Source organism: Diospyros lotus, chromosome 1 (assembly GCF_014633365.1).
Source record: "Diospyros lotus cultivar Yz01 chromosome 1, ASM1463336v1, whole genome shotgun sequence".
In the NCBI taxonomy this organism is placed as follows: domain Eukaryota; kingdom Viridiplantae; phylum Streptophyta; class Magnoliopsida; order Ericales; family Ebenaceae; genus Diospyros; species Diospyros lotus.
The window spans coordinates 35,340,387-35,358,701 of NC_068338.1; the positions used below are offsets into that span (position 1 = coordinate 35,340,387).

Genomic DNA, 18,315 nt, shown 5'->3' on the forward strand with positions numbered 1-18,315 from the left:
AATTATTTTTCTTTAATTACAGGACACATGATGTACCTCTTATTAATGGTGTATGCATAATTATCAAAGCATGTGTGGACATTTAATCACGTATAGTTTTATAATCAATTTGGCACCCATAGAAGAGGCGAGGGTTGGTGGTGGTGGGGGACGCATTAACAGAACAGAAACCCAAAATATGAGTATTTTCATGTAGAATAAGTAAACCAACATTTATTGCACCATGAACAATGAAGTGATCATGCATAACACTTCTGAGAACATAAATTCCTATTAAAACTAAATCTCACCCGATATAAAAAATGCACAACACTTGGTAACCCTCATATATCAACTCTCACTTAAATATTCTTTTTTGATATATGTTTTTGCAATTAATAACTTGCTTACAATTAGAGTTGTCAATGGATCCAATCTTCATTAAGGAACTGAAAACTCTAAGGTACAGTGTTTTTTTTTTCCCCTTGTATATATGAAACTAAAGAATTAACTTTAGAAATATTAATAAAAATTGAATAAATAGAATAATAAGTTTTCCTAAAAAATTTTCTTTTACAATTAACAACATATCACCATAATCAATGATTCTATACTATGGAAAGAATCACACAACATGAAAACGTTGATAAATACATAAATCTAATGGAATAATCTCGTTGCATAAACTTCAATTATATTTACAAATCCAAACTATTAATGTAACATCCCACATCGAGCGATAGAAATGATTAAAATAACTTACCCTAATAGGCCTACGCGAACTTCCCAGGAAATCACCTGTCCTTGAACTTCCCTAACTCGAGTACGCTTAACCCTAGAGTTCTTTGTCTATATTTAGCTCAAAAGGTATCTAGATGGTATTATTTTCTTCTTTACTTATCCTTAATATATATTACCATTCTCTGAACTCTCGGGGTATTACATTATCCCCCTCTTGAGCACATGACGTCCTCGTCATGCGACCTTACAACCGGTCACAGATCTCTCCCCTTTGCATGGTAGATGTAGGATTGAGCTAAGGTGCCTACATGCACTCCCCCTTAGGGATTCAGCGTCATCACTGAGGTTTGCCCCACTACCGTGCTCAGAGGCTCGGCTCTGATACTACCTGTAACATCCCGTATCGAACGATAGGAAGGACCGGAACAACTTACCCTTACGAGCTTACGCGAATTTTCCAGGGGGTTACCTATCCTTGAGCTTCCCCAACTCAAACACGCTTAACTCGGAAGTTCTTTGTTTGCATTTGACATAAAAGGTATCTAGCTGATATTGTTTCTTTTTTTACTTATCCTCGATATATACTATCATTATGCGAGTAGAAATTGTTTACCAAACTAAAATATAGAGAGCCAATTGTTGAAAATCCATTCTAATGTGCTCTCTATTTATCTTGTCCCTCACCAAATTTTTGTTGACCTTCAAATTGCTGACTAGAGTTATTGAGCTTCAAATCACACCCTATTCGTCTTGTCTTAATAAATCTCTCTCACAAATTTGGAATCGGAAGAAGATAGCCAACAACGAGCAAAAGTAGTAGCGAGGACGACAAGTAGCAGCAGCAGCAGCGGATAAGAATGAGTGTTGCAGGTGCACTCACTACTTACAAATATCAAATCTGGCGATGAGCAACAACGGTTGTAGCGGAGAAGAATGAGTGTTGTAGGCGCTTTCACGACTTGCAAACACTAGATCTAACGATGACGGCAATAACGACAAACACCTCCAGTAGCGGCGTCTTCTTCTTGCGGTTAGTGATTCAATATATATTTTGTATACATTTTTGTATTGGGTAAATGATATTTTGTGTATTTAGTTATTAATTTGTGTATTTGATTATTCATTTTGTGTATGCATGTATTTGATTATTCATATGTGTATTTGATATTTTGTGTATTAAGTGTTCAAAAATAATCCCATGTTTAGATTAAATGAATTAGAATCCAAAATATAATCAATTATCTAAATTAGAGATAAATATTGTTAAATATATTTATAGTTTTTTATATACAAGTGTAGGTTATATTTATAATTTTTTTTATACAAATTTATACACTAATGAATTATCTCATTGCAGACTCAAATCACAATTTTTTCTACTTGTTTCAATGTAATGTTTTGGACTTGATCATAAAATGGATATTAAAGTTAGTCAATTATATTATTTATTTGTGTATTTAAAATAGTAATTATTATATCACAACAAGAGTGTTGACTCAATAACTCATTAATTTTTTTTTTTGTGATTTTTGACATAGATTGACCAATTGTCGATAATAAACAATACTACACAAAATTTCTTAATGATAACCTTAGTATTTAAGATCTGTATACATTCCATGTCATGTAATTAGACAATTTTTTCACTTTTAATATATATAATTTTTTCACTTTCATTGAAATATGACTCTTGTTGAAATTTTAATTTTAATATATTAAAATCTTAAATTTTAAATTATGAAAATATTTTAAATAATTTTGTTAAATAATCATTTTAAAAAATATTAGTAAATTTATTTATAAATATATTAAATATTATAAAAATCTAATATTGCTATATTTATTATTAAATTATTAAATAAATAATAAAAATTATAAGTAAGGTAAAATAAATAAAATTAAAATTTATTAATAAATAAAATAAAATAAAAAGTGTGGTTGAAGTATCTATAATTTTTAAGATAAAATTAAAATAATTAATTAATTAATTAAAATAATAAATAAATTATTTATATAATATATAATATGGTGTGGGGAGGAGGATGGAGATCGCATAACTGGAACTACAACGTAGCATTCGCCGCCGCAGGGGGGGAAAACGAAGTTCATAGGCAAGGCGGCGGGTTCTGTTTGCCGGTGAAGACCGCCTTAGCATTCGTGCACGCGTTGGAAAGAGTGGGATACTTTGCAGTGGCGGCGACGGCGGCGTCAAGGGTGAAATCAACGTCCATCACTTCAATGCCCTCACAGGGGACCGCGTCGCTGCAATTCAGAGCAACCACAGTATTGGTGATTGTGGTTCCCCTGATGTTCTTGTAATGAACATCGCTGACCTTCACGTTAGATGCCTGCTCCAACAACCAAAGCCAGTGAGAGATTGTCCATAAAATGAAGAAATCAAACCAAATGGATAGGGAATTGAAGGGGATACCCCTGGCTTGTTCTTGGCACCGTAATGCTGATCTATGATGATGGGGTTTTTCACACCGTTCATCACTATATCTTCGAAAACAATCCCGGAAGCTTCTATTGCAGGCGAGTCGTGCCAGGTTTTGATCCTTGCACCATTCGTCGTATTTGAAAGTGTACAGTTAGTCACCGTAACTCCCCTCACACTGTCTTCATTCTCGCGCTGGCCAAGGCTGCCAATACTGCCACAACCCAACACAAGTTAAGCAAAATTATAAAGAATCCTTTTGATTATGAAAATGTTGACAATAGCACGATGAGGATTATAAGTATTTTACCTAATTCCGTGTCCAGGGCCACAGGTGATCTCCGAGACGGCGAGATTTGTAGTGCCGTCACCTATAGAGATGCAGTCATCTCCGGTTCCTATGACGGACTTTGAAACGCTGACGAGATCGGATCCGCTTATATGTATCCCATCCGTGTTAGGGCTATCCCCAGGCGCAGTTACGGTAATGTTCGTCACTGTGAAGTTGCTGGAATCGGAGATTTTCATGTGGAATCCTTTGCTGTTGATCATACTAATCCCTTGAACTACGGAATGATTCACTTTCTCGAATATAATCGACTGCACCAAAACAGCGGATTATATAATTAAAACACATTCATCACTCTAATTATCACTTGCAAATGTTTTCATCAATATGAGAGCTTACAACTGGGAGGCGTGAGCTGCAACTAGCCTGACCCCGGCAAGCATCGTGGTTCCAGGCCGTCTCCCCTTGGCCGTTAAAGGATCCTCCGCCGGTTACGACAACGCCGTCGACGTGATAAAACAAGATCCACTGGGGACCCGTGAACTCTGAGAGATCGGTCTGCGCTAAGATGGCGCCCTGGACGTCCACCGTTAAAGGGCTTGGGCAGGCGCAAGGTCCTTGGAAGTAGACTTCGCCAGCCAAAAACTTTCCGGGCGGAATAAGAACAGTTGCTGGCTCTGTTGAATTGCATGCTTGGTTCCAAGCCTGGATGAACGGCTGCACTAAGGAAATTAAAATTAGTTAATTCTCTCGGAGTTGGAGGCCGTTTTATAATTACAGATTATAAAACGAACTTTATACTTGTAATATATATATGAATATTAGTCAGTTATGTTACTCTATTTGTGATTATAATTAGAATGGTACGCTTTTTATTTATGAACAAATTTTGATATAAAACAATCACATTTCTGCTTCTTTTTAAAAAAAATAAAAATAAATCATAGTCGATTTTCTTTTTCCACCCTTAGCAATTAACTTCAGGGTGCGAAAGATATGAAAAGGAGACTCAGATGATTCATTGTTTCACTATCATTGCAAACTTCGTTGAGGATGACTAATGAGCGTTTGTTTGTTAATTGAATAAAGAAAAATGTTATGCGATAGAGATGAAATAAATGCTATGAAAATGTACAACATCTTAAATTAATCACATCTAACAAATTGCTCGCCTGACATCATATCATGCACGCAAGAATGTTTTAATTTTTCACATCCCCCTGCCATTATTCTTCTGGAAATATTGTAATGCAAGAAGGCAGTAGGCAGATGATGGAATTAGAGAAGCAATTGAATTGTGAATAAAGGTCTGCTGCCTCGGAGACAAACTATTAAACTCACCATCTTACAATCAGTCTTTCCGTCTGGCTTACAACCGAAGGTGGTGACATCAAAAACTGCAGCCCCGTCGGCTCCATAGCCATAGCAGAGGAAAGCTAGGCCCACCAACAGGACACCCGTCTTCGTCTTCGTATTCGAATGCATTCCCGCGACAGCCATTTTGGCCTTGGAGCATGACCCCCACTTGTTGAACGTTTGGTTCCGCGAGAATAACAAGGCCGGCCAGAAGGCTTAGTAGATGCTTTCTAAACCATTTAACTCTTGTATTTAAAAAACTCTCTTTTAACTGTTTTCGATATATATGTATGGTGGCAGCGGAGCAGCAGCGGCCGAAAACCATGCGATTCTACGTACTCTGTTTGGTTGGTCACTCTGAAAAACAGGGGAACCGCCCAAACACCAAACATCCTTTTTCCTTCATTTTCTCCAATTTTAGTTGATCTGATATGAGGCTCTCTTCTCTTGCGCCATCAACAGCATTATTATGGCATTAACAGCTAACAATTAATGCTACTGTTAATACACAGCAGATCAAATTATTATGATGATATATAAACATCACAAGCTTGTATTCCTTTATTTTATATTAGTTGATCAGTTATACCAACCATCGACCAGTCATTTCAGATAATTTTATGTAATTATTACTAATTAATTACTTATATATTACATGGATTGGTGGAGCCATATTTGTCTGTGTTGCTCCCATGATCAAGTTATTATTATGATTTCATTTCAGGCTCACATAAAAGGCAAAAAGGGTTCATCACGGGACGAGATTGATGAACTTCATGGCACCTTGACTTGACCTTGACCTTGCGCTTTTCTTTTCCCGTCTTGGTGGGCGGGGCGAGCGCCATGTCATTAACGGCTGGGCCAAACAGCATGTGGTTGTACTATGAATGGGCTTAAGGCGAACCTGCTGGGCTGGTCCGACTTCTGTACTGGCCCACAATCCACAATCGAATAATTTCCCAGCCCAAGTCGGCCTCTCTACTTCATCATCTAATAGACCGGTTTAATTTCTTGGAAAAGTGTTTTGTCCCGCTTTAGATGGAACGAACATCTTTAGATTCCTTCCAATCCAAGAAAAGGAAATGCATCATCATCAGTTGAGGGAGGGTTCAACTTGTTGAACTGCGAATCAAATTCTTAGCCATATCCATTGGTGAAGGCTTTCCATGTCTGTCCATTGCGTAGTCATCCTTACTTGTTTCATCTTTTATCCTAGCAAAGCTCGCATTAAAAAATTAAATGTCTTAAATAATAATAATCGCAAAAATCATTAATTTTTTTAGTTAGAAATATGAATGTCAATAAATTAATTATATAATCATTAAATTAAAATTTTCTTGACCCATAGATTTAGAGTTGCGTCCACAGTGTTTTGTTTGGTGCAGCACCCATAGTTTTCGTGGGTCATGCAATCATGAGAATATGCGAATTCAGCTGTTTGGTTCATACTTAAATATCTGTATCCTTTGAATTGGGCATTTGTAAAATCTTTGGTTCTTATCCAAAGGATAAAGTGGGCCAGATTCTGTCACACGCGAATGGGCTTCTCGCCCACCAAACGATGCGTTGTATTATCCGCTATATATATATATATATATATAAAACATTCATTGCCCCTCATTCCCCCTCATTATTATATGCTCGTTTCGGGGCCACGCCGCCTTGAAATGTGAGAGCCACCATGTCAAGCATGGCCAAAAATATTAAGATTTTAGCTCTCTTTCCACTTTGTTTATTTGATATCAGAATTAGTATAGATTATCTTTACTAATATTATTAATTATCTTCTTATTTAAATCCATACATTATATGATGTGAGTTTGATTATCTAAAAATTTAATATCACTAAACATTATCTAAACTTACATTTTTAAACTTATAATAAAGTGATACGTACCCGATTAGGGTTGTAACTTGTAAGAGTAACTTAGATAGTGATTTGTACTTAAGATATGAATATTTTTATAACTAAAAAAAGGGAAAAAGGAAAGGGCGGTCTGAAACTTCCAAGAAGATCCCATATTCGGTGTTCTTATCTTTGGGTTGGGTTGGATTGGGGGGGCACAAGTGAAAATTTCAGTTCTTCTGCAACGTCCTTAACCTTCTCATTCATTGCGTGGACGGCCATATAGCGCTTATATTAGTGTAAGATGTTTCGGGACCTTAATACTTTATTTTCGACTTTTCCCATCCTGATGTAATAGAAAATTAACTAAAATTTTAAGGATATGATTGTCTATTCAACTCTATTTATTTAAAAAAAAAATCTATCCAAATAATAATTTATTTATTTTTTATTTTTTACTCTCAACTATGTTCACTCTAGTATGCATATTATCGGGTCTATAAATAATATGTAAAAATGATAATAAAAATTAACCTAATTTAATATCATAATAATAATAATATATAATAATACTTAAATACCCTTTATTATGCACTAAATTGAAAGAAATTATTAAATGAAATATGTTTTAGGCGCTGGAGGTGAGTGTTACGCACTTGAAGTCAAGCACGCTCCTTCATTATTCGACGACATTAGAAAAAGGAGGGAAAGAAAGAAAAAATGGACACGACGGTGGATTATGTGAGCGGAGATGCAGCGAACGGGGGACATCTGTCTTCCTCCCAATGGAACCAAATATCATAAAGTATCAATCGCATCAATGATTCAATGCTTTCCTTCCTTTCAGAAAACCAGTTACTGCTCTTGCTGATTTTTGGCCTCTTTTTTGTCCTCTCTCTCTCTCTCTCTCTCTCTCTCTCAATCTGCCCTGAAACCGCCATCTCCACCTTCCTTTGCTCTCTATAAAATTGCACATGCCCCTCTCTCCCACTCGTCTCTCAATCGCACCATTCTAGTTTCCAAGATTATCTCCTCCTCTTCAGGTTACCAGTCACTTCTCTTCTGGAATTAAGTAAAAGCCCAGAAATCGAGCTCGAAATCCATGGCCACCCCTAAATTATCCCGAATTCCCAGCATGCGGGAGCGGGTCGAGGACACCCTCTCCGCTCATCGCAACGAACTCATCTCTCTCCTCTCCAGGTTTTCGTCCTCTGTTTAAGCAAGATTTGTTTTATTTTCTTTAATTTTAGTCCTTTTATTGTTTGCTTTCAACTTTAATTTCGTGATGATGAACTGAACGGACCGCTTGGGTTTGGGGGGGGCTTTGTTGCATGGTTTTGAAGGTATGTGGGTCAGGGGAAGGGGATTTTGCAACCGCATAGTTTGTTCGATGAACTCGACAACATAATCGGCGAAGACTCAGCGAGGGAAAAGCTCAGGGATGGGCCCTTCAGTGAAGTCCTTAAGTCTGCCCAGGTTTATCTTTTATGGGCTTTGTTTAATCTATCTTCTGTGTCCAGGAGATTCGGGGCAATGAACTTGTCCCAATCAAATGAACTGGTCTTAATTAAATATTATGTTTTATGACTAATTTGGGTTTTGGTCTTCATGGTATCCGAATTGAAGCTTCAACTGGGTACGTTGGAGTATTTTGTAGTATATTAAACGAAAGTTGACTGGGGCTTTCTCAACTTCGCATGAAGAAAAACAACTTTACTAAAACTTCTACGCATTAGTTAGCGAAGAAAGCCAACTTTACATAATTTTAGTTTATTCCTTTGTCTTTATTGATATAGACTTCATTATTCAAAGAAAGTATCCGGCCGCTTTTATCGTAAGTAATTTTCTGATTGAATTTTGGGATTCAAGATCATGGAACCGAACCTTTATTTTACCTTTTCCTTTAGAATTTATGTAGCTACCTCTACCTATTGTGGGGAATAACTTCCAAAGAGACACCATCTAATTATCGTAGATGAGACTAATTTGAATTGACTCAAAGGTATTTGGCAGAAAGAGAACTTAGAAACATTATAGTGGCTGCCTAAACCAAATTCTTCTCTCTCCTCCATTCTTCTAATCTTCCCGTTAAAACCTTGTTACAGGAAGCCATAATTCTGCCCCCATTTGTGGCCATAGCAGTACGTCCAAGGCCTGGTGTTTGGGAATTCGTACGTGTCAATGTGCATCAACTAAGTGTAGAGCAGCTGAGTGTTTCTGAATATCTTGGCTTCAAAGAAGATCTTGTAGACGGGAAGTAAGTGATTTTTTTTCTTTTGTCTAATTATATCTGCAGGACATTTCCTGAGAATTACGTGCTGCTATCTTAGCTTATGGATGATGGCTAATTATTGAGTAATTTTCTCTTCTGGATTTTAAAATGTATCAGCGCCAATGATAAGTTTGTGCTGGAGCTTGATTTTGAACCCTTCTATGCAACGTTTCCCCGCCCAACTCGGTCTTCGTCCATTGGCAATGGTGTTCAATTCCTCAATCGACACCTCTCCTCGATCATGTTTCGCAATAGAGATTCTTTGGAACCGTTGCTTAATTTCCTCCGGGCACACAAACATAAAGGGCATGTAAGTTAAGCGAAAAGTGGGTTTTTTTTTTTTTTGTCAAATTTATTCTGGAAGCAACAATAATATGTTGAACTACAGGATACCTTAGTTTTGATTACCGATCCCATATTTTTGTTATCAACAGTCTTCATTTTTTTTTTTAACTAAATTTGTGGAAGTGTTTCTGTTGGTGAAGTTTCTGTTTGGTAACCCGTTTCAGTTGGTAAGGTACCTGTTTGATAAACTTAGTCCTGATCTTAATTTTGGCACCACAGGATTTAGCGGTTTGATCTGCTATTATCATGTGTAGGGCTTCATGTTGAACGATCGAATTTATACCATACCTAGACTTCAATCAGCATTGTCAAAAGCAGAGGATTATCTCTCTAAGCTACCACCTGATACACCCTATTCTGAGTTTGAATATGAGTACGCTTCTATTTGTCTGCTCCATTGTTTGACATTCTTGGTTCCTTACTAGGAGTCTTAAGAGCTTGAAATGTTAAATTCACTGGCATGCAGCTTGCAAGGAATGGGCTTTGAAAAAGGTTGGGGTGATACTGCAGAACGAGTTTTGGAGATGATGCATCTGCTCTCGGACATCCTCCAAGCTCCCGATCCTTCTGCCTTGGAGACATTTCTTGGTAGAATACCAATGGTGTTTAACGTTGTTATTTTGTCCATACATGGGTACTTTGGACAAGCAAATGTCTTAGGATTGCCCGACACTGGTGGCCAGGTATTGTTACAGTTTTTGTTTCATGTATGTGAGTCCTGTATGAGCTGAGACAGTAAATTATTTCCATGCTTTCTTGCCTGCATTGACTATACTTTTTGAGTTGCTCTTGTTGTTCATGTTAATAAAAAGTCAAGATGTTCTTTTTTTTGGTAAATCTATGGGAAGGTGTTTCTTATTGCCAATGCTGTAATGATGAATATGGATAATTTTTATTTTGCTTAATGCAGGTTGTGTACATACTGGATCAAGTACGTGCCTTGGAGCATGAAATGCTTTTGAAAATAAAGCAGCAAGGACTGGACATCACCCCTAGAATTCTTATTGTAAGTTTTTATGCTTTTTACTATAAAGTGTATCTCTTCAACTAGATAACTGAGTGCATCCTAGATCCAATTTATCAACATGGTCACCATATAGCATATTTTTCTCACTGAAGATGATAATATATTTTCCTTTTGTCATATAAGGTGACACGATTAATACCTGATGCGAAAGGTACTTCGTGCAATCAGAGGCTCGAAAGAGTCAGTGGAACAGAATACTCTCATATTCTAAGAGTCCCTTTCAGAACAGAGAAAGGCGTTCTCCGTAAATGGATCTCAAGATTTGATATATGGCCTTACCTGGAGACCTTTGCAGAGGTAAAATTATTTTAGCATTTCTTAGTCACTTTTAAGGACCTAGGATATCAACAATGGCTATAAGTACATGTATCCACGTGCACATCTTTGAAACTGTAGGACCTGTTCATGAACATCACAGCTTGTTTTCTATCACTGCCACTCCTATCCCTGTATATTCATCCATTGGGCTATTACTAGCAACATTTTAGCATCTCTTTAGAATCTCTGATATCTGCATATCATCGTAATTTTGTTTTCTGACATTGCTTTTGACTGAGTTCTGTTGCTAGTGGTACTAGCATGAAATTTGATTAACGTGGTTTCGCAGCATCTATTTTGAAGCTCAGAACATCTGCATACCAGAGTAATTTTGTTCTTGTCATTCCTTTATACTGAATTCTGGTATCAGGATGCCGGTAGTGAAATGGTTGCAGAGTTACAAGGTGTTCCTGATCTGATTATTGGCAACTACAGTGATGGGAATCTTGTTGCATCTTTGTTATCGCATAAAATGGGAGTAACGCAGGTTAGGAATGATATTTTATCTTTTTGTTTAAAAAAAAATCATCATATTATTACTGGGAACGGAAATGTCACACCTTAAATTTTTTATTTGGCAGTGCACCATTGCTCACGCCTTGGAGAAAACAAAATATCCAGATTCTGATATATATTGGAAAAAGTTCGAGGATAAATACCACTTCTCTTGTCAATTTACTGCTGACTTAATTTCCATGAACAACTCAGATTTTATCATCACTAGTACGTACCAAGAGATTGCAGGAACGTAAGTCTTTTTATGCCTTATCAGTTTTCTCTTTGTTGTTTTCTGTTTTCAATGATGAAGTATGTGATGTAGATTGAGATCACTTTCAGCACTCTGCAGCCTCTGGATGCTAGGGAACATTTAAAAAAAATCAGAATCAGCAGTGAGTTGTCATAAAATCTGATGGCATTTGGTTTTGGTTTAAGTAGTCCGTTTTAGCTGATGTTATGTTTCTAATCTATAAGTAGGATTGAAGAGAGAAGAAAAGGGAATGTTATCATTGGAATCCCATTACTCTGAATTAAGATTCCATTGCTTATGCAATTCATGGTTTGATTAGTAGGGAATTCTCTGTGGGTAATAACCAAAATTTTAAATTCTGCACCAAGGAAGAAAGAATTTGAGGAGCTCATCCCAAGGAGTTGGGATTGAGGCTGTTTAGGTTTTTGCACCGAGGGTCTACACATTGTAGCCTACAGCATGGTTATGCTGAGAAATTACTGTCCTAGGGAGCCTGACTGTGCAAGGAATTTTCTTGTGGTAACAAATCCTCAAGCTTGCCTTTCTCTCCCCTCCCTCTTCCAAAAAGTCTTGCTTGTTTGAAGAAACAGGAAAGTAGGGGCAGCCCACTTGATGTGCTTGAGGATGCTAGTTTGACTGTGCTACATGAAAATGAGGGTGCTATACAATCAGAAAGAGCTAATGTCCAGATTGAGGATTGCAATATATCCTAAGAATTCTTGTACTGTTTATTGTTTTCTCAAGATTGTAGAAGACAAATGCTTCTAGCAGAATGTGCATATGGTTTCTACCTTCAAATCCATTATGTCTTTTGATTAGCACACGGTTGATTGCATTAGCAATTTCACGTGCTCTGCTACTTATCCATATGTGGAGTTGGATTTAGTCAATGTGCTCATTTGATTATATCATCATCTTATCTAAACTGCAGATTTAGTGATGCAGTGATCTTAAGTGCTCAGAAGTTTGACGGGTTCATTTTTATCGTTTTATCCTTTCAGGAAGAATACTGTTGGACAGTACGAAAGCCATACAGCTTTCACCCTTCCAAGCCTCTATCGAGTTGTTCATGGGATTGATGTTTTTGATCCTAAGTTCAATATTGTCTCTCCTGGAGCAGATATGACCATTTACTTTCCATATTCAGAAGAGGATAAAAGACTCACTGCTCTACATGGTTCAATTGAAAAGTTGTTGTACGATCCTGCTCAGAACGATGAGCACATGTGAGTTGCTTTTGGTTTCTATATTTCGGCATCCATTTAATTCTGCTCAATTCTTCTTTGTAGCATGGTTATATATGCCTATATTGTATATTGCATTGATAAGCAGCACGGGTTCCCTATCCATGCCACTAAACTCTGGGTTGTAGGGACACTGTGTTACACACAGAAAATAGGTGAATGGTTCTCCTGTATCATTATTAGTTTGTATTTTGCATTGTTGGTTGTCCCATAAGATTATACATTTTTATTTTCTATTTTTGGTTCTCCTACAGACAAAGGTACCCTTGGCTCTTCTTTGCGTGGCAAGCTTTCCATTTCTTTCCATTTTAACTCAATTTTTTGATTCTCCAATGCTTATGAGGTTATTCTAGATTTACTTCTCCTGGACACGTTGCTGTGTAATTCCTTTTCTTATGGATCAGAAGCATGAATCAAGCACACTCAAAATTAATTAGCTGAGATTGATATCACATCTAAGATGAAACTTGATGTTGCATGAATATGTAAACGATGGTGATTGCTTTTTCCTGTTTTACCTGAGAAAGGATACGATGTTTGCTCATCAACTTCGGTTTGACTTGATGCAGTGGAAAACTGAGCGATCCATCAAAGCCCGTAATTTTCTCCATGGCAAGGCTTGACCGGGTGAAAAACATTACAGGACTGGTAGAGTGCTACGCTAAAAATAGCAAGCTAAGGGAACTAGCAAACCTTGTTGTGGTAGCAGGTTATAATGATGTGAAGAAATCCAGTGACAGAGAAGAAATTGCAGAAATTGAGAAGATGCATGCCCTCATTAAGCAATACAACTTGGATGGCCAGCTAAGATGGATATCAGCCCAAACCAATCGAGCACGTAATGGGGAGCTCTATCGCTACATAGCTGACAATAGAGGGGCTTTTGTGCAGGTATAATTCCCCGCATCTCTTTCTTTCTGTTTTAGGAGTTTCTTCTCCACCAGGCTAACCTTTCCTATTCTAAATCCAGCCTGCATTCTATGAAGCATTTGGGCTTACAGTCGTGGAGTCCATGACCTGTGGGCTTCCAACATTTGCCACTTGCCATGGTGGTCCTGCTGAGATTATTGAAGATGGCGTCTCAGGGTACCATATCGATCCATATCACCCCGATAAGCTTTCTGCACTTCTAGCCGATTTTTTCCAACGCTGCAAGGAGGAACCCGGCCACTGGGAGAAAATCTCCAAAGGTGGCCTTCAAAGGATCTATGAAAGGTACGTCTTTCTCAATAGAATGGAAAGTTCTTCACTCAAGTAAGTCTTGGCTTTAGCCGCCTTACCAAAAACATACTGAAATATCATGCAAATATGTTGTAGGTATACCTGGAAAATCTACTCAGAAAGGCTGATGACATTGGCTGGGGTTTATGGTTTCTGGAAGTTCGTTTCGAAACTTGAGAGGCGTGAAACCCGGCGATACCTTGAGATGTTTTACATTCTGAAATACCGTGATCTGGTGAGGCCTTCAATCCTCATAATAGATTAAAATGAGTTTTCCAAGTACATTTGACATACTGGGTGGTGGTGGTGGTGTTTAATGGAATCACTTTTACTGAACTCTGCTCTGGCTCTGGCTCTGGCTCTTTCTCTGTTTCAGGTGAAGTCTGTTCCCCTGGCTGTTGACGAGGAGCATTAGTATGAACCCTAAAGTTGCTTTGAGGATCAGAATAACCCGTAAACTGGTGACTTTCCCCTGTTCAATTTGAATAACCGGGTTAACGTTTGGTTTGTGAAATTGGTTAATACAGCAGTGATGTAACGTTGTATATGATAAGAAATCAAAAGGGTTCTTCTGGAACCTTCCTGTAATCTTGATAAATGTCAAGAACCACCCTTCTTACTGGATGTTCTTGATATAGTAATAAAGCTTCTATTCTGGCTGGCAAGATTTGGGGGAGGATGATTCATCTTTGTTACTGTTATCATTCTTTTAGAATCAGAAGAATTAGTAAAATTTCTGGGTGGGATTGTTAAGGGGGCAGGCTGGGCCCATGGAGCTTCATGTCCTTGCTGGGTTTGGGCCGGCTGGAGTCACTGCCGTGGAGCCCATCTCTCATCTCTTTCGAGTGTCAGACCAAGGCCAAGCAGAAACTTGGTACCAGTTCTGACACATCTGACAGAGTGCATTGCATTGTGCAGCTTTTTGACCATGTGACATGCTACCGTTCGCTTCATCACATGGGTTGAGACGAGGCGTATATATATATGCTTTTTTCAATTACTTAATTAGTTCCAATATCTAAAAGAACCCTGCGAATTCAACGTCATTCGCTTTCAACGGTCAAATATTGGACCCACCGAACCGAACCAACGGTAATATAATTTATGACCCGCGCTTTTGTGTTACTGTTAAGACATCGGCCGTTCCCGCCTTCCCTTATTAATTACAATTCCAAGTCCCGAAACAGGGAAAAACATGCTCCACACAGCCATGGAGGCCCAATTTCATTCGACGACAATAAGCCCATTAGATTTTGGTATCATCATCCATAATTATAAAATTACTTTGGAATATGAAAAAGAACAAAGCAGCCTATTATAAAGTATGTAACGCCAAACACGAAAAAGCTTTAACATTTGTAACGCCGTTTGGAGCACGGCAAGCCCGTTTACACCTTGATTTAAACTACGTCCCCCCACACAAGGTTTGAGGCTCAAGCCCCCACTCGTCTCGAGTGCAACACCACACCGCCGAGAGACCCAATTCATTATCACATTTGATTTGAACCCTCTCTCTCTAGAAAGTAATGATAAAACGAAATCATTAAAAAATTAAAATAAAAAAAGTGCTGCTGCTGGCGCCTAATAAGTTAAGACTAGCTCTTATAGCTGCCCAAATGAGTGAGCAAGATAAGCCAGTGCTCCCACAAGGGGTGCGTTAATGTACGTCGCGGGCTCTGACTGCTCGTAATCCGACCGTTGATCTGGGAAGGAGTCTCGTTGATCTGCCCCACCCACCACGGCCCCCACCAGGATGTTCGGGTTCGGGGACGGGGATTTCATCACGCTGAACCCGGACTTGCATTGGATCTTAGCCGGGTGGGCCGAGATGGACGGCAGAGATGATCCTCTGTGGTGGATCCTCTGGGGGTACCGGGGACCGTACCCCACCATGAATGACATCTTCAACGGGTTGTCTCCCAGCAAGTAGTCCACCTACACCAGAATGATTCCCGAAAACACCAAAATTCTTTTAACTCAATGTCCAAAAATGAAGGGTTAATGAATTTTACTTTTTGGAAAAAAGAGGACTAGTATGAACCTGTTTCTTGGCAATGACTCGGAGCCTACTGGGGGTGACCACTGATCCAGCACAGTTGACAACCTTGTGGGCTGATGATAAGTATTTCGCATAGGTTAAGAGGAGGAATGAAGTGGAGGTCACATACTGGGAATTACTGTCGTTCATCTTGAACAGAAGCCCACCTGTCACATTTAATTTATGGCAGTCACCACTCAATCATCTGAATCTGTCTCTCATACAATTTTTGTGTGTTTAGTGGGTGTGGTGTTCGGGTTTTGTGGATTATTAAGCTTGCCCATGAGTATACTCAGTGTAGATCCGAAGGTAATCAATTCCAAGATCTCATCGATGGCAATATATATATATATATATTATATATAACAATAATGCAGAAATAGGGGGAGGAGGGGACCTGGGGTGTACTGAGCACTGGAGAAGGGAGCCCCTGGGATGAGGGAACAGATGTAGTTATCTGCATGACCCTTGTAATCATGGAGCGACGGAACCTTTTGGACGAGAAATGCCTGCAAATTTTGAACAAATCAAGACAATGCCAAGAAAGAAAAAGCTTGTCATAAAGAAGAAGAAGAAGAAGAAGAGGTGAAAAAGGGTGACCTTCGAGAGAAGAATCCTGGCTCCGGCATGCTTGTTGTCCCACCCAAATGTGTTATCAGTCTCATCAGCTCCCAGAGTTTGCCCATTTACTTGAATGTAGCGGAGATAAGTTGGGTTCCTGGTGGCCCTATGCAACCAAGCAGCTCCCCACAGCAGCTCATCCTTGAAAAGAAAATAAATTACCAGACACCCAAGAATACATATATATATATATATATATTTTTCAAGCCCTATAGAAAAGGAATGTAGAAAATGGGGCCAAGTTCATATAAAAAACACAGGACTTCTTTACCTGATAACCAGAGACAGAGCAGTAGTAAGGGCACACAACTCTTCTCAAGCAATTGCTGTAGGAGCCTCTGTACTTGTCGGCAAACTCAAACACCTAATCCAACATGCTAACAAAAGCTCAGATTTCTCTTCTCTTGTATATGTATACGAGTATTTTAAGGAAATGATATTATATGTGTGTGCGCCTCTATATATATACCCTGATAGCCCTCCTGAGAAGAAGCTTGGCATAAGTGGGGTCAACTCTCCTGAATACCAGAGAAGCCGCTGCAAAAGCAGCAGCGGTTTCAGCTGCTACCTCTGAGCCAGGGTTGTTTCTGTCTATCTTGAACACACTTCTGGGGGTATCCATGTCTTCAGGCCTCTCCCAGCAAGCATGATCCTTGGTTGCATCACCCACCTGCATAAAACCCAAACAAGAACCCATTCACACTATTAATCAGCTAACTCTCCGTTTCAATGTTTCGTTTTCCTTTTCCCCAATAATGTGCCGTGTTGTGGTTGGTTCATTTTCAGACCTGCACATAAATGGTGTCTGGTTGGGCAGTGGCTTTGAGAAGGTAATCGGTGGCCCAGCGGATGGCTTCTCTGGCGTTCTGGAGCTCTCCTTTCATCAACCCGCCGAACTCAACCACGCTCCATGAGAGCATTGTGGTGGTGAAGGCCATGGGGAAACCGAACTTGACATTGTCACCGGCGTCGTAGTACCCACCCACCAAATCAACCTGCATTATCAAACCCGGATCAGAAATTTCACAAAATGGGCAAAGAAGCGAAGAAACAGAGAGCCTTGAGAGACGGAGTAATACATGCATTGCAGAGCCATCGGAGAGGCCAGAGTCTCTTCTCCAATTGATTCTCTGGTTGGACGGGAGCTTCCCGGAGCGCTGGCCTTCGTAGAAGAGGATGGATTTGGTGAGAGCGTCTCGGTAGTTGTGGGTGGCGAAGCGGACGTGGCGGCGGTGGGGGGCGGCGGGGAATGCATTGCAGAGGAGAAGAGAGGTGAAGAGGAGGAAGATGATGAGGAGTGCGGAGGAGAAAACGGAGGAAGAAGCCATTTAATTATGATGGGACTGAGGTGTAAATGGAAGCCCCAAACCAACCAACAAACCAAACTGCAAGTCGCAGAGTTCTTCTGGCTCTTGCTCTGGCTCTGTATTTATAAAGTGAAAAACACCTGCTTTGCAAACGCCTTGCTTGCTTGCTTTCAATAACAATAAAGAAAAATACGTACTCTACCAATTACACCATTAGTTACTAATTAAAATATCTAAAATAATTTCATTTAAAGTGATGAAATGAGATGATGAGATATGAATGATATATTTTACCCAAGATAATAAGGTGGCACGAGGCACAATAAGATAAGACATGAAAGATATTTTTATCATTTATATTAGATTGTGTTGTCTACGAGTTAGCCCATATGAAATATCTATAATATGATCTAATAATAAAAGGGCATTGTCTCGGCTCTGGGCTCTAGTTGATCAATTGAAGAGTTGCTTGCTTGCTATCCCGACGTTATTAATTATTACATTTACAGCAGGGGCTTTTACCCGA

The 18,315-nt window shown here is 39.0% G+C and overlaps 3 protein-coding genes across 3 annotated transcripts; 1 reads left to right on the forward strand and 2 right to left on the reverse strand.

Annotated features, from left to right (window-relative positions):
* Window positions 1-2,825: 2,825 nt before the first annotated feature.
* LOC127791144 (exopolygalacturonase clone GBGE184-like) lies at window positions 2,826-3,709 on the reverse strand. The gene is made up of 3 exons (XM_052320993.1): window positions 3,468-3,709; window positions 3,152-3,371; window positions 2,826-3,068 (listed from the first exon to the last, which is right to left on the reverse strand). Exons 1-3 carry the CDS (start codon window positions 3,707-3,709, stop codon window positions 2,826-2,828), a joined length of 705 nt encoding a protein of 234 aa, XP_052176953.1.
* Window positions 3,710-7,499: 3,790 nt separating this feature from the next.
* LOC127799838 (sucrose synthase 2) lies at window positions 7,500-14,488 on the forward strand. The gene is made up of 15 exons (XM_052334055.1): window positions 7,500-7,848; window positions 7,992-8,124; window positions 8,754-8,905; window positions 9,038-9,230; window positions 9,520-9,638; window positions 9,732-9,948; window positions 10,176-10,271; window positions 10,416-10,589; window positions 10,981-11,097; window positions 11,192-11,358; window positions 12,360-12,584; window positions 13,172-13,493; window positions 13,573-13,817; window positions 13,920-14,058; window positions 14,200-14,488. Exons 1-15 carry the CDS (start codon window positions 7,751-7,753, stop codon window positions 14,236-14,238), a joined length of 2,436 nt encoding a protein of 811 aa, XP_052190015.1. The 5' UTR covers window positions 7,500-7,750; the 3' UTR covers window positions 14,239-14,488.
* A 636-nt stretch (window positions 14,489-15,124) lies between these two features.
* Window positions 15,125-17,924, reverse strand: LOC127799846 (endoglucanase 17-like). The gene is made up of 8 exons (XM_052334063.1): window positions 17,562-17,924; window positions 17,271-17,477; window positions 16,952-17,152; window positions 16,754-16,846; window positions 16,462-16,623; window positions 16,259-16,370; window positions 15,865-16,028; window positions 15,125-15,758 (listed from the first exon to the last, which is right to left on the reverse strand). The coding sequence occupies exons 1-8, from the start codon at window positions 17,808-17,810 to the stop codon at window positions 15,426-15,428; spliced, it is 1,521 nt and encodes a 506-aa protein (XP_052190023.1). The 5' UTR covers window positions 17,811-17,924; the 3' UTR covers window positions 15,125-15,425.
* Window positions 17,925-18,315: the final 391 nt, after the last annotated feature.